Below are 15,807 nucleotides of genomic sequence, written 5' to 3' on the forward strand. Positions count from 1 at the left end.
ACTAACTTCTTTACAAACATTTTTTTTTTATTTTTTAAATGGATTTTCTTGTGGATGAGATGGAGCAGATAGTAAAAGAAAAACATCATCAAGTGTCCAGCTTGCACACGGTCTTTCAGTTTGGTCTTTCAGCTGGACACTTGATTTTCTTTCTCTATCTGCTGCATCTCATCCATGAACAACCTCTTTAACCCTTGTGCGGCGATCAAAACCCTTTGCTTAATTTGGTGTTAAGGTCAAAAATTATGACCTTTTAAAATTGTTTGCAACTCTCTCAGTTCACTTTATATCTAAATATTGGATTCAATCTTTTTGTCAGCTTGTTTTCTTTCGATTAGCACAGGTTTTGTATTTCTTTTTGGATCTGGCTGATTGCAGGCCTCATTACTCTGAACTTATGCACCTCAATTGTTGACTAAAAAAAAAACATTTAAGGGTAATTTTGGCAAAATTGAAATACATTTTAATATATTCTTTACAATTGTTCACACTAGTGTGCTTTAATGTGTAACTTGTTTTGAAATTATCTTATTTGGTACAAAATGGCACAAAGTAACACTTGTGGTGTTGCAGGTCAGAAATGACCGACCTACATAAAATTGCTCATAAACCTCTCTATATGCCATATTGTCACCAATATTTGACAACTTGATTTCTTTCATTAAGCATCATAATAGCTGCTCCAGTACAGTGACATCGGTGTAATATTCAGTTCTCATTATTGTCCTTCATTCATCATTATTTGACATCACTTGAAAGATAGTTTTTTATACACATTTTCAAACAGCTGCAGGACATTAGTCCATAATAAACTGACAATGAGAAATCCAAAGACTGAAAGATTTTTCAGACTTTATTGTAAAAACACCCTCCTGACAAGATAATTTCACTAAAATGACTATTACTATGAACCAGAAGTCAACTTAACTAGGCCCAAATGCTCCTGTCTACAGTAATGAACCTTATAATCACATGCTTTGAAAATGCACAGTAAACTTGATCTTCATTAATATGCAGATTTCTGATGGAGTAAGTTACTAATGAGATCAAGTATTGAAGTGTTTTAACAGCAATAAAAGTACATGATTTATAACTTATGAACATTTGAGCTAAAATTGATATTTCATCTGTGTATTTAAATCAATAATTTGTCCAAAACTTAAAACCTTTTCTTTATCCACATCATTCCAAACCCAGTTTACCTCGATTTAATTTTTCCTGAAAAAAAAAAAAAAAAAATTGAGTTACTGTCGCTGAATAATGACTGAAGTTACAGCTTTGTATTAGACTTGGATAAAGTTTCATGAGACAATTTAGAAAACTTATTTCAACTTTTTTTTTTTTTTTTTCTTCAAAAAATACGTAGCGTTATTTCTACAAACAGAAGCTCTTTAAGAAGAAGTTGGGTGGCTCTTAAAAGAGCCTTTGGGTCGCTGAGAGTCTCGGTTGAATCTCTACTTGGAGCTGGTGTACTTGGTGACGGCCTTGGTGCCCTCGGACACGGCGTGTTTGGCCAGCTCTCCGGGCAGCAGTAGACGCACGGCGGTCTGGATCTCTCTAGAAGTGATGGTGGAGCGCTTGTTGTAGTGAGCGAGACGAGACGACTCACCGGCGATGCGCTCGAAGATGTCGTTGACGAAAGAGTTCATGATGCCCATCGCCTTGGAAGAGATGCCGGTGTCAGGATAAACCTGCTTCAGGACTTTGTAGACGTAGATAGCATAGCTCTCCTTCCTGGACTTTCTGCGCTTCTTTCCTCCCTTACCGGCGGTCTTCGTGACGGCCTTCTTGGAGCCCTTCTTAGGCGCGGACTTTGCTGGTTCAGGCATGATGCTTTTTGAACACAAACTTCTCAAAGCAATGTGAAATCAGAAGCCACACAGAGGCATTTATGCACTGCCCTATGCTAATTTTCAAAGATACAGATAGCATCTTTTAATAGGCCAAACCCATAAAGTCGTATTTTCATTGGACAACTCAAAGCGTCACGAGCGGAATGAGGGCCAATCACATTCGCCGCCGCCAACCGCTCAAAGTTTGAACTACACCCTGACTGTTTCCCGCTCTTTTTATTACTAGTTTGAGAAAACAAGCGCTTCTAGACAAATATTTTGAAACATCGTGTGGTTTCAAATAGCCTGACTACGTCAGACTTCCTACTTCCGCTCAATTTCATTTCGCTTCCGTACTCAGTCTGATACAGCTTCAGAGCTTTCTGTTTTCCACCGGTCTGGAAACAGCCGGGCCAATCAACGAACAGAGGGCGGGCTGAGAGTCGTGACGTAGATGCTAAGCGCCGAGTTTTACATTGTAGGTTAGAGAAATCAAAAACCGAAACGACTGCGGAAATGGGAAACGAGACACGGGATGCAATTCGCTCTGTTATGGAGAACATTCAACTCTTTTTCACTCCGGTATTTCGCTCGCATCATCGTGTTTACAACAGGTTTACAGTGAAAGTTCAATCATAGATTTGAGTTTGATGCATAATGTCTTTGCTTCGATGCGGCTGTACAGGCGCATAACATACGTCATAACTAAACGTATCTGATTGGCTTGCGGGTAACCAATGATTTTAAACTTCAGACAAGCGAGAGAGTAAACACTTCTCTATTATGCCATTCCAGACTCTGTCTACGAAGCAAAGTGAAGTAGCAGAGTCTGGTATTACCAGGCTAGGTTTCAAAGCCCTTTAGACCCATTGAGGGAGTGTTGGAGGAAAGAGACCATTATCAGTCAGACATCCTTTAAAAGCAGTTTTTCCTCGGAACTTCATTGATTCGTGAAACTGTTGAAACTACACGATTAATAAATACAAGCCCATTTGTGTAAAACGAAACACCAGTTACATGTTTTCTGCACTTTCATCTCTTGAGAACTTTAAATTAGACCAGAATGGGACCAGTTAAGTCGTTGACTAGTGTAATGTATTACGAAAGGTCTTTGTGCGCCACTTCAACCAACATATTCTGGGTTTCATTATTAAAGAGAACTAAAATAAATTATACTACTAGTCTCGATATTTTACTGTGAAACGCCGTTTATACGTTTTTTTTTTTTTTCCTGATTCCAAGAAACGAATCGTTTTATCAAAACTTAAATTACTCTTTATGTGAGAGAGTGGGTGGCTCTGAAAAGAGCCGTTGGGTTGGTGTAGTTGTTCCTGATTTGAGAAGTTTATCCTCCGAAGCCGTACAGAGTGCGTCCCTGTCGCTTCAGCGCGTACACAACATCCATGGCGGTCACGGTCTTTCTCTTGGCGTGCTCGGTGTAGGTGACGGCATCGCGGATGACGTTCTCCAGAAACACCTTCAACACTCCGCGGGTCTCCTCGTAGATCAGACCGGAGATGCGCTTGACACCGCCACGGCGAGCGAGACGACGGATGGCGGGTTTGGTGATTCCCTGGATGTTATCGCGCAGAACTTTACGGTGACGCTTGGCGCCTCCTTTTCCGAGTCCTTTACCTCCTTTACCTCTTCCAGACATGTTTAACACAACTCTATCAAGCGATGATACAGAATAATAGATGAGTGTTACTAGGAGGCCTTTTACATTTGCTTACAGGACCTGAGAGAAACCAGCACCGCGTCACAAGGTTCAACACGCCCCTCCCCTCAATATAGTTCGAGCACAAAACACTGTGATTTCACCCTAACACTGATCTAACGAGGCCTGTGCTTTGTTTAGTATGAAAAATTAAGTTTTATAAGATTTATTTGACAAAAATAATATTATAAGATTGTAATATCATATACAGATATACTGAATGACAATGAAATGTGACAGTTTAGTATATTTATTATACAGTTCAGATATATTTGGGTCATTCTACAGAAATGTCCACTTTTGGTATGACAAAATGTCTTAAAATGTATTTATTTTTCTAACATTTAAACTTAGACCACATTATTAGATTACCCTTTGTCTTTATGAATACACATAAATGATAGCTTAATGATTTTTTATATTGTTTTGTGCATTTATTTAAAGACTGCATGTACCAATTTTTTTGTCACTGGTGTTACGTTACTTCTCTGGTATTTTTAAACGTTTTTATGAAATAATAATTATCTTTTTTTTCAACACATGCAGTCAGTTACAGAATAATAATGATAATGCAAAAAAATAAGGAAATTGTTTTTTTTTTATTATTATTTTAATCAGGTTAGTTAAAGGTGTGATTGAATGATGTTGATTCAATTGCACAACCATGTATTTGCTATAACAATGAAATATATATATATATATATATATATATATATATATATATATATATATATATATATATATATATATAAAACAGTTATAAACAAGTAATGATGCAATCCTTTACATCTTAATTATTGAGTGGAGCAGATTTCAATGGATGTAAAATTATTACCATGTCACATATGACTTATTTTATTTAATTTATTTAAAAAGTAACACCAGTGACACAATGAATCACCAGTGACGTATACATAGGACCAAAGATCTTTAATTTTTCAACTATATCAACTATAATTAAGTAGATTGGAGTAAATTTTTACATTTGGTATACAATCAAAGACTTATCATTGACACTTAGTGAAAGCATTTTAAAACATTTTAACATTTTAAAACTGTCTGTAAAGTTGCTGCACTGAATTTAGCCGAATATCCTTAATTTAGCCATATCTGACCAAAGGAGAATTAACAATGAGAAAGAAAAGTTAGAATCATGTAATCTTAGTGCTATTTTATGCAAAAGAACTTAATGAATAGCTTTAAATTAAGTTTATCTATAAACGGGTAACACCAGTGACTTCAACTAAAAGCTTCATATGAGATGCAGAAACTTGGGAAAATGAGATCCAGGCAGATGATAAAGTTGATGAAAAAATATTTATTCATTACAATTAAATTTAGCCTCACACGCAAACTTTAATCGATAATGAAAAATACTTAATGAAAACCAAAAGGTAAAATAACAACCATAAAGAAGCAGTCAATAGCTAATAATAAAATTTAGAGTATTGTAAAATTTAGAGTATTGTATCTAATAGATGAAGATCAAAAAGAGCAATAATTAAGACATTTGCAGATAAGAGACAAGAAGTAGGGCCTAAAAGCCAAGGAGAGCAACAGAGGAAAAAGCTGAATTATCAATGACCCAGTCAGCTTTATACCATGAGCATATAGGGAAATTTACATCCCACTCAAATTGATGTTTTGTTCTAAAAGAAAAGGTTAATTTCACCCATTACGTCATCTACTGGTCCAGTCAAAAAAAGTTGTTTTATCCCCTATAGGGAATTTTGCAAATGTCAGCAGACATATTTTGATTAGATTCAAATGAGCAATAATTCTGAAAAACATCACTTCTGCAGTACTTGACAGGCAATACCTAACCACAAACGTGTCAGCATGACCTGTCACACTGGACCACTTGAAGAACAATTGAACATAGCAAGCATACTCTTAAATATAAAATAAGAACAACCATAAGGGTACAATAACAAGTAAATGCTTGAAAATATGATAAGAATTAATCTATAAAGTATGAATATATAAATATATGAAAGCAAAAGTAAAACTTAAAAAAGCCATAAATGATTAAAAATAAATATTAATAAAAGTGCATGATTATGAATATTGACCATTTCGGATCCATCAATATGAAATTATGATTTTCTAATTAAAATGTCTGATAACTGAAAAGAGACAGTGGACTTTCTATTGGCCTTTCTTCATGGATCTTCAGGAAATAGGAAGAAGGAAGTCAAGTGATGTCATCAGTGTGATTTTTCATTTCAAAATAAGAGATTTTTGTTAAAGGTAACACCCGTGACACAACTCCAGGGAACCACTATGTTCATTTTGTATTTTTTTTTTTTTTTTTAATGTCATTTACATTATATATTTGATAGTTATGTATACATTATTGTATTTGAAATGGTAGGAAAACCTGTTTCTGAGCTCAAAATAAAGCACTTTCCCTCTGTACATGACTGTGGGGACGAGAGCTTCTGTGGTGCTTGGAATTATTATAATTAATTAAAAAAGAAATATTGTCACATTGATGCTCAGGAAGGTTTAATTGTTCAAATAACATATTGTTTCATATTAATATATATATATATATATATATATATATATATATATATATATATATATATATATATATATATATATATATATATATATATATTATATTAAAAAATGTAATCCTAAAGTGTTTTTCAAATGTAATATTTCTGTAAAGTCTAGGGACAGAAAAGTGGACGTTTCTGTAGAATGACCAATCTGCAGAATATAAATGATTTCAGGCCTCTGGGATTTAAACTGTAGGTCTCTTAGCTGAATCTGCACCTGCACAAACATTAATCTCTTCTCTGGCCTTCAACATGTGCTAAAAGTTTCAAACAGACCATGCTGCTATTAGAGAGTAGCTTGAAGATTTGATAAATCTGAGGATGACCTAATAAAAAAAAAAAAAAGAGTTGGAAAATACCCAACTGTATGTTTTTTGGCAGACTTTCTGAAGATAAAAAGTGACAAACACCTGGATACAAGGTCACTGGTTAAAAACTGTATAAAATGAGTTTTTCACAACTGCTGAAACACTAAACTTCATTCTCTGAATCAAATGGTCAGTGGCCGGGACCCGTTTAATCAAATAAATCAGTCTTTCTGTAAAACCTTAATTGAGTTCAGTCAGTTAGAAACGTTCAGTTTTGTGAATATTTGTTTTTGTGTTTAATACTAAGAAAGTGGGTGAAGACTTCAAGAAATGTCATAGTAATTGTGGGGGGGGGGGGGGGGGCATAAAGGACATTTGTGCTTATTTAACCTTATTAAACAGGAAATTGTGTCGTTCAGTGCAGTTTTGGTGGCCTTTGGGGTTTGGTGTGGCTGATGCGGGTTTAGGCGCGCTCTCCGCGGATACGGCGGGCCAGCTGGATGTCTTTGGGCATGATGGTGACCCTCTTGGCGTGGATGGCGCAGAGATTGGTGTCCTCAAACAGACCGACCAAATAAGCCTCGCTGGCCTCCTGCAGGGCCATGACAGCGGAGCTCTGGAAGCGCAGATCCGTCTTTAAGTCCTGAGCGATTTCTCGGACCAGACGCTGGAAGGGCAGTTTGCGGATCAGCAGCTCGGTGGACTTCTGATAACGGCGGATCTCTCGGAGAGCCACGGTCCCGGGCCTGTAACGATGGGGCTTCTTGACGCCACCGGTGGCCGGAGCGCTCTTACGGGCGGCTTTGGTAGCGAGCTGCTTCCTCGGGGCTTTGCCACCGGTGGATTTACGAGCGGTCTGCTTGGTTCTTGCCATTGCTGCAGTGAACTTCTCTTTCTGTCCTGCTTGTGCTGGAAATGCTGCTCTGTGTTACACGCCTGCTTTTAACAATAATAACCAACTGCAGAACCGCAGAACCATACGTCATGACAGTCTGAGGACGACAGCGCCAGACTAACAGCCTGAGGGCGGAAGTGGGCGGAGTAATAGTCTCACGTTGGATGTGGGCGGAGTTGACGACAAACAAGCAAACAATCATGGCGGAAGAAGCGAACACGGTAAAAAGTTTCTTTGTGTTGTGCTTTTAATCGATCACGTTTATGTGTTGTGTATTTATTCGATCGTTAACACTTAACATGACTCAGATATTTTGTAAATGGGCTTCAAAGTCACTTTATCACGTCTTTTGATATTTTACAAATCGTCTCACGTTGCTTGCGCCCAGGTGAATAAATACTATAGTCATTTATAGTAAATACTATAGTGTTTTTGAACCATACTATAGTACTATAAATACTTGAATTAATTTATTGTGGTAATTCTATAGTTGCTGTGATAATATGGCAGCTATAATAATATAAACAAATTACTTTACCCAATATTGTACTAAGTTTTCTACAATTTTAGGGTATATTATACTACAATATACACTACAGTTTACTGTAGTAAAAACTAAAGTATACTATTTATACTAGTTTATCAGTTCACTATAGTTAATATTATAGTATTATGTAGCATTCATTAGTGTTGTAAATACAGTATGGTTCAAAAACACTATAGTATTTACTATAGTATTTTTTCACCTGGGTGTTTACATATTCATGGTTTGTTATTTTACTTGTTGTTGGTACTGTATTTTATTTAATTGGTTACATTTTACAATACTGATCAGTGTTTTTGTGGATTTTAGAGGCATATTAGTATCGGGAGATGCTCCGCTTTACTTCATTTACAGCGATGCAAAACGTGCTGCAACAACTTCCACTGCCCAGTGCTCTTAAACCGACCAGACGGCACAGGTTGAATGCACAGCTTCAAATTCACTTAAAAAAAACTGTCGTTCATGGAGGTATGAACGTTTCTTTTGTATTCTGAATTTAAAATGTTGTTTTTGCAATGAAGTAAGTAGTAATTTTGACTTTAGAAGAATGAAACTTGTTTCTTTTATGCAATTTTTATGGTTATATATCTAAGTTTTTCTTTGATTTTGCAATGCAGTAAATTGACAAGCAGAATCACCCCAGAACAAGAGAAGCTGATCAAAAACAAGGTTAGTTTTATAAGACTTTCATAAACACATAAGCTACTTATACAGATGGTGTGTTATATCTGTCACATCTTTTCAGGAATAACTTAATAATATTCTATTGTTTTAGAAACAGTTGACCGGCTGTGTGGGATCTTCATGTTAATGGTAAGCAAAAAAAAGGAAAAGTTAAAAGTTTTTAAAAATGTATGAACTTCTCTTTTCATTAGAATGAAAAACATATATGAGGGCTTTTCATACTTTAAATAGTTAACCCTGGGTGATTGTTAACCCCAGGTAAACAGAATCCTGGGTTATCTTGATTCACGTTTCACACTGATCATCATTTACCTGAGGTTAACAATTAATCCTGAGTATTCATATGCACTGTACATTACTAAACCCTGGTTAACATCCTTATTTGCAGTGTCAGTGTCACTGATTGGATGAACAAAGCACACAATATGTTTTCATAAATGCTTAGGCATTGCACATCCTCATTACATATAGTCAACTTCCTCATTACATATAGATCAAGTTTATCCTGAATGAACATTTCAGACTATAAAAGAATTAAACAGTATTTTCTGCTCTGCAATTGTTGCATTTTCTGTCAGCATTTTTTTTTTTTTTTCTTTCCAATGCTGAATTTTCTATTTATATACAATGCACAGTGTTTCTGTGACTGTCAAAAGCATGTAAATATACAAGCAATATGTGGAGCGTTACTTTACCCACGGTTAAAAGTGGTGTTTAGGACGACGATAACCCGGGGTTAAATGTAGCGTGAAAAGCCATGTGAATTGCTTGCCTTTTAAAAAAAAAAAAAAAAAAAAAAAATTATACTGAACATAACTGATTAATTTCATTGGTGACAGAGTATGATTTAAGTCTTCAATATATAAACATGAGAAAAACAGAATGTCAAAACTTTATTATACATGCTGTGCTGCATCCTGACTACAACACAAAGTGTTGTTAAATACACTTTTAACATCTCATCCCATTTGTTTATACCCTTCTCTCATGAAGGAACCACGGATCACAGAAGACTTCTGCGCTGCACAACAATCAAAGGTCTTTACGGGTTTAGTGGAAGAGCTGTGCTTTCTGATATTGAAAGAAAAAGACCAGGAACAAGAACTTTCACAGGCTGAAACAGATGATGACAGACAACTGGCCAAAGAGCCTTTAGTGTTTTGCTTTCAAATTAAGGATGATATGGACATTTTACAAAAAAAGTTTATTTTTTTAGATTTAATTTGTCATCATGTACCTGCTGTTCAATCTACACTCAATTTGGTTTGATTTTGTATTTTTTTAGAGCAAAGCACAGCTAGTGGCTATATAATGCTTTTGCTCTTACATTTTAGTACATTTTATTAAAATTAAATAAATATCTTTTGTTTTTGGGTTTGATGGATCTGAATGTGTTTAATTCATGCATTCTAGTGTACAACCGTGTAATGCGTATTATATATTATGAAAAACAATGATTCATTCTGAAATGCTTAAGTAAAATATTTTATGACAAATTAATAAATGTTTATCGATTTTAGTGTTTAAGCTTTGTTGTGTTCAATTTATATTCAGTTAATCATTTAAGACATAAAACAAATTTATGAACTTTTAAAATATTAAAAGGTTACAAGGGGATTTTAATACACACATAGGCTATATATATATATCTTAACGTGATTGTGTATATGATTAAGCTATTAACACAATGTGAATCTATATCTATAATTTCAGTTAGATCGTTTTAATACAATATTTCACATTAACATGGTTTTAAACTTTAAAATGCTCCAAATGGAGCGATGCCTACGGAGATAAATTGGCTCCGCCCACTTCCGCCCTCAGGCTGTTAGTCTGGCACTGTCGTCCTCAGACTGTCATGACGTATGGTTCTGTGGTTCTGCAGTTAGTCCTATCTCGCTTTTAAGGCATTGCGCGGCTATGAGCTCACAGTGTCGGGAGGGTGCCGAGGCTTGTGATTGGCTAATGTGTGACGAGTCCTTATGACTGCTCGTTTCCTCTTTTTCAAACGACTAGAGGGTTTCCCGCTCAATGTGCTTTGATCGGTTGACTCAGATGACACCTCCATGAGCTTTATACTCGCATTGTTGTATTTATTCTGAAATACTTAATCCCCAGTGGTTGTGCAGATTTTGGATTAGAACAAAAACACATTATAGTCTGTATAAAAGCAGTATAAAGTCTAAAATATATAAAGCAGCGTGTGGCCGTGATAAAAAACACCCAGACTAACAATGACCCATTTCTGTTATATACGCTGATATGTACATTGTTCTTTTATTTTGGGTAATCAAAATAATATTAAATATATAAGAGCAGAAAAAAATGCATTTTAATATTAAGGGAGAAGGGTATGTTGGTGATCCTACACGCCTCCTAACAAAACGATCTCTACAGACACATCAAAGGATCATCATGTGCTTATAATAAAAAAAGAATAAATGAAGTAAGAAAACACCTCGTACATTTTACTGGATTGATGGGTCTTATTTTCTCTTCTTAACCGATAGAGTTTATGATGCTTTTAAACAAAGAAAAACGCTCTATATCAGATGAAATGGGTGGCTCTTAAAAGAGCCTTTGGGTTTCAATGAAACAGACTGAATCCGTTTATTTGGACTTGGCGGGTTTCTCGGTCTTCTTGGGCAGCAGCACAGCCTGGATGTTGGGCAGCACACCGCCCTGAGCGATGGTCACTCCGCCCAGGAGTTTGTTCAACTCTTCGTCGTTGCGCACAGCCAGCTGCAGATGACGGGGGATGATGCGGGTCTTCTTGTTGTCCCGAGCGGCATTTCCAGCCAACTCCAGGATCTCAGCGGTAAGATACTCGAGCACAGCCGCCAGATAAACAGGAGCACCAGCACCGACGCGCTCGGCGTAGTTGCCTTTGCGGAGAAGCCTGTGAACACGGCCGACGGGGAACTGCAGTCCTGCCCTAGATGAGCGAGTCTTAGCCTTGGCTCTTGCTTTGCCTCCGGTTTTACCTCTGCCGCTCATTGTTAACTCAGTTACTGTAACTCAGACAGAAAGAGCAGAATGAGATTTCTTGTCTCCACATACTGTCTTTAAACTAGAGTGCCAGTCGCTCATTGGTTTAGAGTCTGTAAAGATTTAAACCAATCACTGAACTTCCCTCCAAAGCCCAACCCTCTTTCTGCCGGAATAATTATGAACACATATTTCTGACCATTAAACCATTTAAATATAAATGTGTTTATTTTAAATAAACCATTAAACAAATATACATTTAACCATTTAAATATATATTGTCGCAATTTTCCAGTGTTGTGTGTAAATATTCTGTCTGTACTTTGCTCTACAACATCTCATTTGGACTGTACCAGTATCTACTAAAAATGGTTTGAGTTTATTTTCAGAACTTGTCTTTTCTGAAGGCAGTTTAACATATATCTTGGCTTTATACTTTTCACGCTATAATATACACGAGTTTTGCTCTTCATCTAGAGTTAGTGGGTGGCTCTTAAAAGAGCCGTTGAGGAGAAACAGTAAAGACTTTATTTCTTTTTGGGCGCTGCCTTCTTAGGCTTGGCGGCTTTAGGTTTAGCCGCCTTGGCCTTTTTGGGGCTCTTGGCTGCTTTTTTAGCGGCTGCTGGCTTCTTTGCCTTCTTGGGGCTCTTCGTCGCCTTCTTAGCGGCTGTGGCGGCGGGTTTCTTGGCCTTCTTAGGTGATTTCTTGGCGGCGGGCTTCTTTGCCGCTGCGCTCTTGGGCTTCTTGGCAGCAGCGGGTTTCTTGGCCGCGGGCTTCTTCGCTTTAGGAGCCGCTTTCTTGGCCGGCTTCTTCTTGGTCTCTGCTTTCTGCTTGTTGAGCTTGAATGAGCCCGAAGCGCCGGTCCCTTTGACCTGCACCAGAGTGCCTTTAGTCACCAGGCCCTTGATGGCGATCTTGACGCGGGAGTTGTTCTTCTCCACGTCGTAGCCGCTGGCGGCGATAGCTTTCTTCAGGGCGGCGAGGGACACGCCGCTCCTCTCCTTGGATGCGGACACAGCTTTGACGATGAGCTCCCCGACGCCTGGACCTGCTTTCTTGGCTTTCGCAGCTGACTTCTAATTGGGCGCTTTGGCCGGGGCGGCAGCAGCCGGGGCTGGAGCGGTTTCTGCCATCTCTCTCTCGGATCGGATCTACAGTCTTTCAAACGCTGTCTGGTTTCAGCAATGATCAGGACTCGAGCACCGCTGCGCTCTTAGAGAACCTTATAGACTCAACCCGCCCTGCTCGGTGTCTGTGCGCCTCCACGAGCCCCTCACGATTGTGTTTTCTTCTCTTACATTTGGGGCAAAACTGGAGCGGTAAAATAGTTTGTCGCAGTAAAAACAAAGTGAGCACCGAGCAGAGGTTCTGAGCTTTCACTGGAGACTAAAATACGCGAAGAGGAAATGTTTATTTTGCCTCCGTCAGATGAAATCCAAGTCCATCATCAGCAAAGGGGAAAAGCCGCGTGCAAATTTGATCAATAATATAAATGGAAAAGTTGATAAAAGCCTGAACGCGTCCGCTGTGTGTTCAGAAAACAGTCTGAAAGAGACTCTAATGAATTCAGCATTAGTGAGGGGCGTGAGGAGGCTTTCATACAGCTGTTGTTTTGGGCAGGTTGAAGCACACGAACATCATCCGGAGGATCCGAGTCTGTGACTCTCCTGTCTGGCAGATCATCTTTCCATATAGTCTTCCTATAGTCTCTGTAAGTCCCACAAGCAGGTCTGTTAAGAGCTTTGGACTTGTAAAGAAATTGTCCATGTAAACGTGGTACCCAGAGCCCAAAGCTTTCTTGTCCAGAAAAGACATCACAGCATCATATGAAATCCCATGGCCCGTAGGAAAGCTGTTCTTGCCCGTATGCACAGAGAGGTCCACACAGTACAGGTGCTGGTCATATTATTAGAATATCATTAAAAAGTTGAACATTTATTTCACTAATTCCATTCAAAAAGTGAAACTTGTATATTATATTCATTTATTACACACAGACTGATATATTTCAAATGTTTATTTCTTTTAATTTTGATGATTATAACTGACAACTAAGGAAAATCCCAAATTCAGTATCTCAGAAAATTTGAATATTGTGAAAAGGTTCAATATTGAAGACACCTGGTGCCACAGTCTAATCAGCTAATTAACTCAAAACACCTGCAAAGGCCTTTAAAATGGTCTCTCAGTCTAGTTCTGTAGGCTACACAATCATGGGGAAGACTGCTGACTTGACAGTTGTCCAAAAGACGACTGTTGACACCTTGCACAAGGAGGGCAAGACACAAAAGGTCATTGCAAAAGAGGCTGGCTGTTCACAGAGCTCTGTGTCCAAGCACATTAATAGAGAGGCGAAGGAAAGGAAAATATGTGGTAGAAAAAAAGTGTAGAAGCAATAGGGATAACTGCACCCTGGAGAGGATTGTGAAACAAAATGCTCTTTACTTGTCTCACTTGAACTAAATAAATGCAGCAATTAATAGAAACGCACAGGGGAAATACAAACACTGAAATGTATGCATTTAAAGGGATAGTTCCCCTTTGTGACTTTGTTTCTTCAGTAAAACACAAATGATGATTTTTAACTCCAACCGTTGTCGTCTGTCAGTCAAATAATGGGAGTGAATGGGAACACAGAGTTGAAAAAATGTGCATAGACAAATACAAATTAAACCCTGCAGCTCGTGACGACACACGCGTATATACTTCAATAAGTGCAAGACATCACTGCCGTTGTCAGAGCGTGATCAGACCTCACTAAGCGAGTGCTGAACACAGTTAGACATAGTGGTGTATTAGAGGAAAAAAATGATATAAATACTGTTCGGTTTCTCGCACAAACTGATCGATTCGTGTCTTAGGACATCAATGTGTCATCACAAACTGCAGGGTTTAATTTGGATTTGTCTATGCATGTTTTTTCGACTCTTATTGATTGTGTTCCCATTCATTCCCATTATTTGTCTGACAGACAGCAACGGTTGGAGTTAAAAATCATCGTTTGTGTTCTACCGAAGAAACAAAGTCACCTACATCTTGGATGCGCTGGGGGTAAGCAGATAATCATCAAATTTTCATTTTTGTGTGAACTATCCCTTTAAATTACATTGGCTACTAAATAATACAGTTAGCAATAATAATGTTACCGAATAAAGTTACTAAAGCAGCAAACATTAGATCTTCATGATGGTCCAGTGTTGTTCCACGCAGAAAGAGAAGGCAGTTTTTGAGCCATTTAATGTTAGTTACCCAGCTGACAGAACAAAATCAGGAGATATATTTCATACTTGAGTGTTTTGTATGGATAAAGAGATCCCTGTGGATCACCGCTGAGCCTGAACCGCATAATCAACAGGAGAAAGATTAAAAGTCAAAGATCTCTGTCTATCTCCTTGAATTTCCACACAGAGGTAACGTTACACAATAATATAACAAGGATTTTTTTCATCGCTGATAGACCACCATCTTCTCTTTAATTAAAAAAAAAAAAACTATTATATCTAGCCAAGTTTCATATTTAAGTTTCTTCCAGCGCCAAATGCAAGCGTTGATAAGACTGGAAGGACTCGAGCGGAAGTAACCATGTGCACAGTCACATCGCCGCGGCTCACCGACGCCATCTTGCACCTAGTCCGTTCTGGCATACTGAAGCTTTCGCACAGGAAGGTCTGTGTCAGCTTCACTCACACCTTTGTCTTCTCCAACTGCACCCACGGACAGGCTCAGAGTGTTCTGCTGACCTTTGACCTGTATTACACCACACGCCTCCTCCAACATTGACCCACAGAAAGTCAGAAACTGGAGTCTGTTGATGCTTTATTTAACAGATAATATTCCTCTAATCTTCTACTCTGTAGTAACACGTCCTCTTGTCGTTGTAGGAGCGTTTCTGGATGAGATTGTGGCGCGTGAAGCTCCGCTGAGTGTTTTGAAAAAATATTCCAACGCTCACAGTGATGTGTCCAATATTCAAACAGCCACCAAACACGTGATCGAAACTTTTACAAATCTTTTATTTTGAATCATTGGTTCAGAGCGTTTCAAACTGCCAAAGTCACATGATTTCAGTAAACGAGGTGCTCAGTTTCAGGTGCGGACATGCTCCTAGGCTGAGGCCATCTCTTCTTTACCCTCTCACACTGGGAATGATGGTCTGGATCTGGTTCTAATGGATCATGACCCTGAGCTTTACCTTCAAGACCTGCTGGCCTTACAAAGAGGGAATCTGCTCTCTTCCTCCTGTGTTGTGTTGATCAACAGAGCTCTGACGCC

General features: G+C 38.1%; 4 protein-coding genes, 1 long non-coding RNA gene and 1 pseudogene across 5 annotated transcripts; 1 reads left to right on the forward strand and 5 right to left on the reverse strand.

Annotated features, from left to right (window-relative positions):
- Window positions 1–873: 873 nt before the first annotated feature.
- LOC137015147 (histone H2B-like) lies at window positions 874–1,885 on the reverse strand. Its single transcript, XM_067379887.1, has one exon. It carries the CDS (start codon window positions 1,827–1,829, stop codon window positions 1,455–1,457), a length of 375 nt encoding a protein of 124 aa, XP_067235988.1. The 5' UTR covers window positions 1,830–1,885; the 3' UTR covers window positions 874–1,454.
- A 1,169-nt stretch (window positions 1,886–3,054) lies between these two features.
- On the reverse strand, window positions 3,055–3,501 carry LOC137015148 (histone H4). Its single transcript, XM_067379889.1, has one exon. It carries the CDS (start codon window positions 3,487–3,489, stop codon window positions 3,178–3,180), a length of 312 nt encoding a protein of 103 aa, XP_067235990.1. The 5' UTR covers window positions 3,490–3,501; the 3' UTR covers window positions 3,055–3,177.
- Window positions 3,502–6,887: 3,386 nt separating this feature from the next.
- On the reverse strand, window positions 6,888–7,298 carry LOC137014825 (histone H3-like). Its single transcript, XM_067379339.1, has one exon. It carries the CDS (start codon window positions 7,296–7,298, stop codon window positions 6,888–6,890), a length of 411 nt encoding a protein of 136 aa, XP_067235440.1.
- Window positions 7,299–7,385: 87 nt separating this feature from the next.
- On the forward strand, window positions 7,386–10,354 carry LOC137015208 (uncharacterized). The gene is made up of 5 exons (XR_010893929.1): window positions 7,386–7,540; window positions 8,173–8,331; window positions 8,481–8,532; window positions 8,639–8,676; window positions 9,541–10,354. It is a non-coding gene; the product is annotated as an uncharacterized lncRNA (long non-coding RNA).
- Window positions 10,355–11,157: 803 nt separating this feature from the next.
- Window positions 11,158–11,544, reverse strand: LOC137014549 (histone H2A). Its single transcript, XM_067378922.1, has one exon. It carries the CDS (start codon window positions 11,542–11,544, stop codon window positions 11,158–11,160), a length of 387 nt encoding a protein of 128 aa, XP_067235023.1.
- A 518-nt stretch (window positions 11,545–12,062) lies between these two features.
- On the reverse strand, window positions 12,063–12,668 carry LOC137014531 (histone H1-like; annotated as a pseudogene).
- Between the last annotated feature and the right edge of the window lie 3,139 nt (window positions 12,669–15,807).

This window comes from Chanodichthys erythropterus, chromosome 24, assembly GCF_024489055.1.
Source record: "Chanodichthys erythropterus isolate Z2021 chromosome 24, ASM2448905v1, whole genome shotgun sequence".
NCBI classification, from domain to species: Eukaryota; Metazoa; Chordata; class Actinopteri; order Cypriniformes; family Xenocyprididae; genus Chanodichthys; species Chanodichthys erythropterus.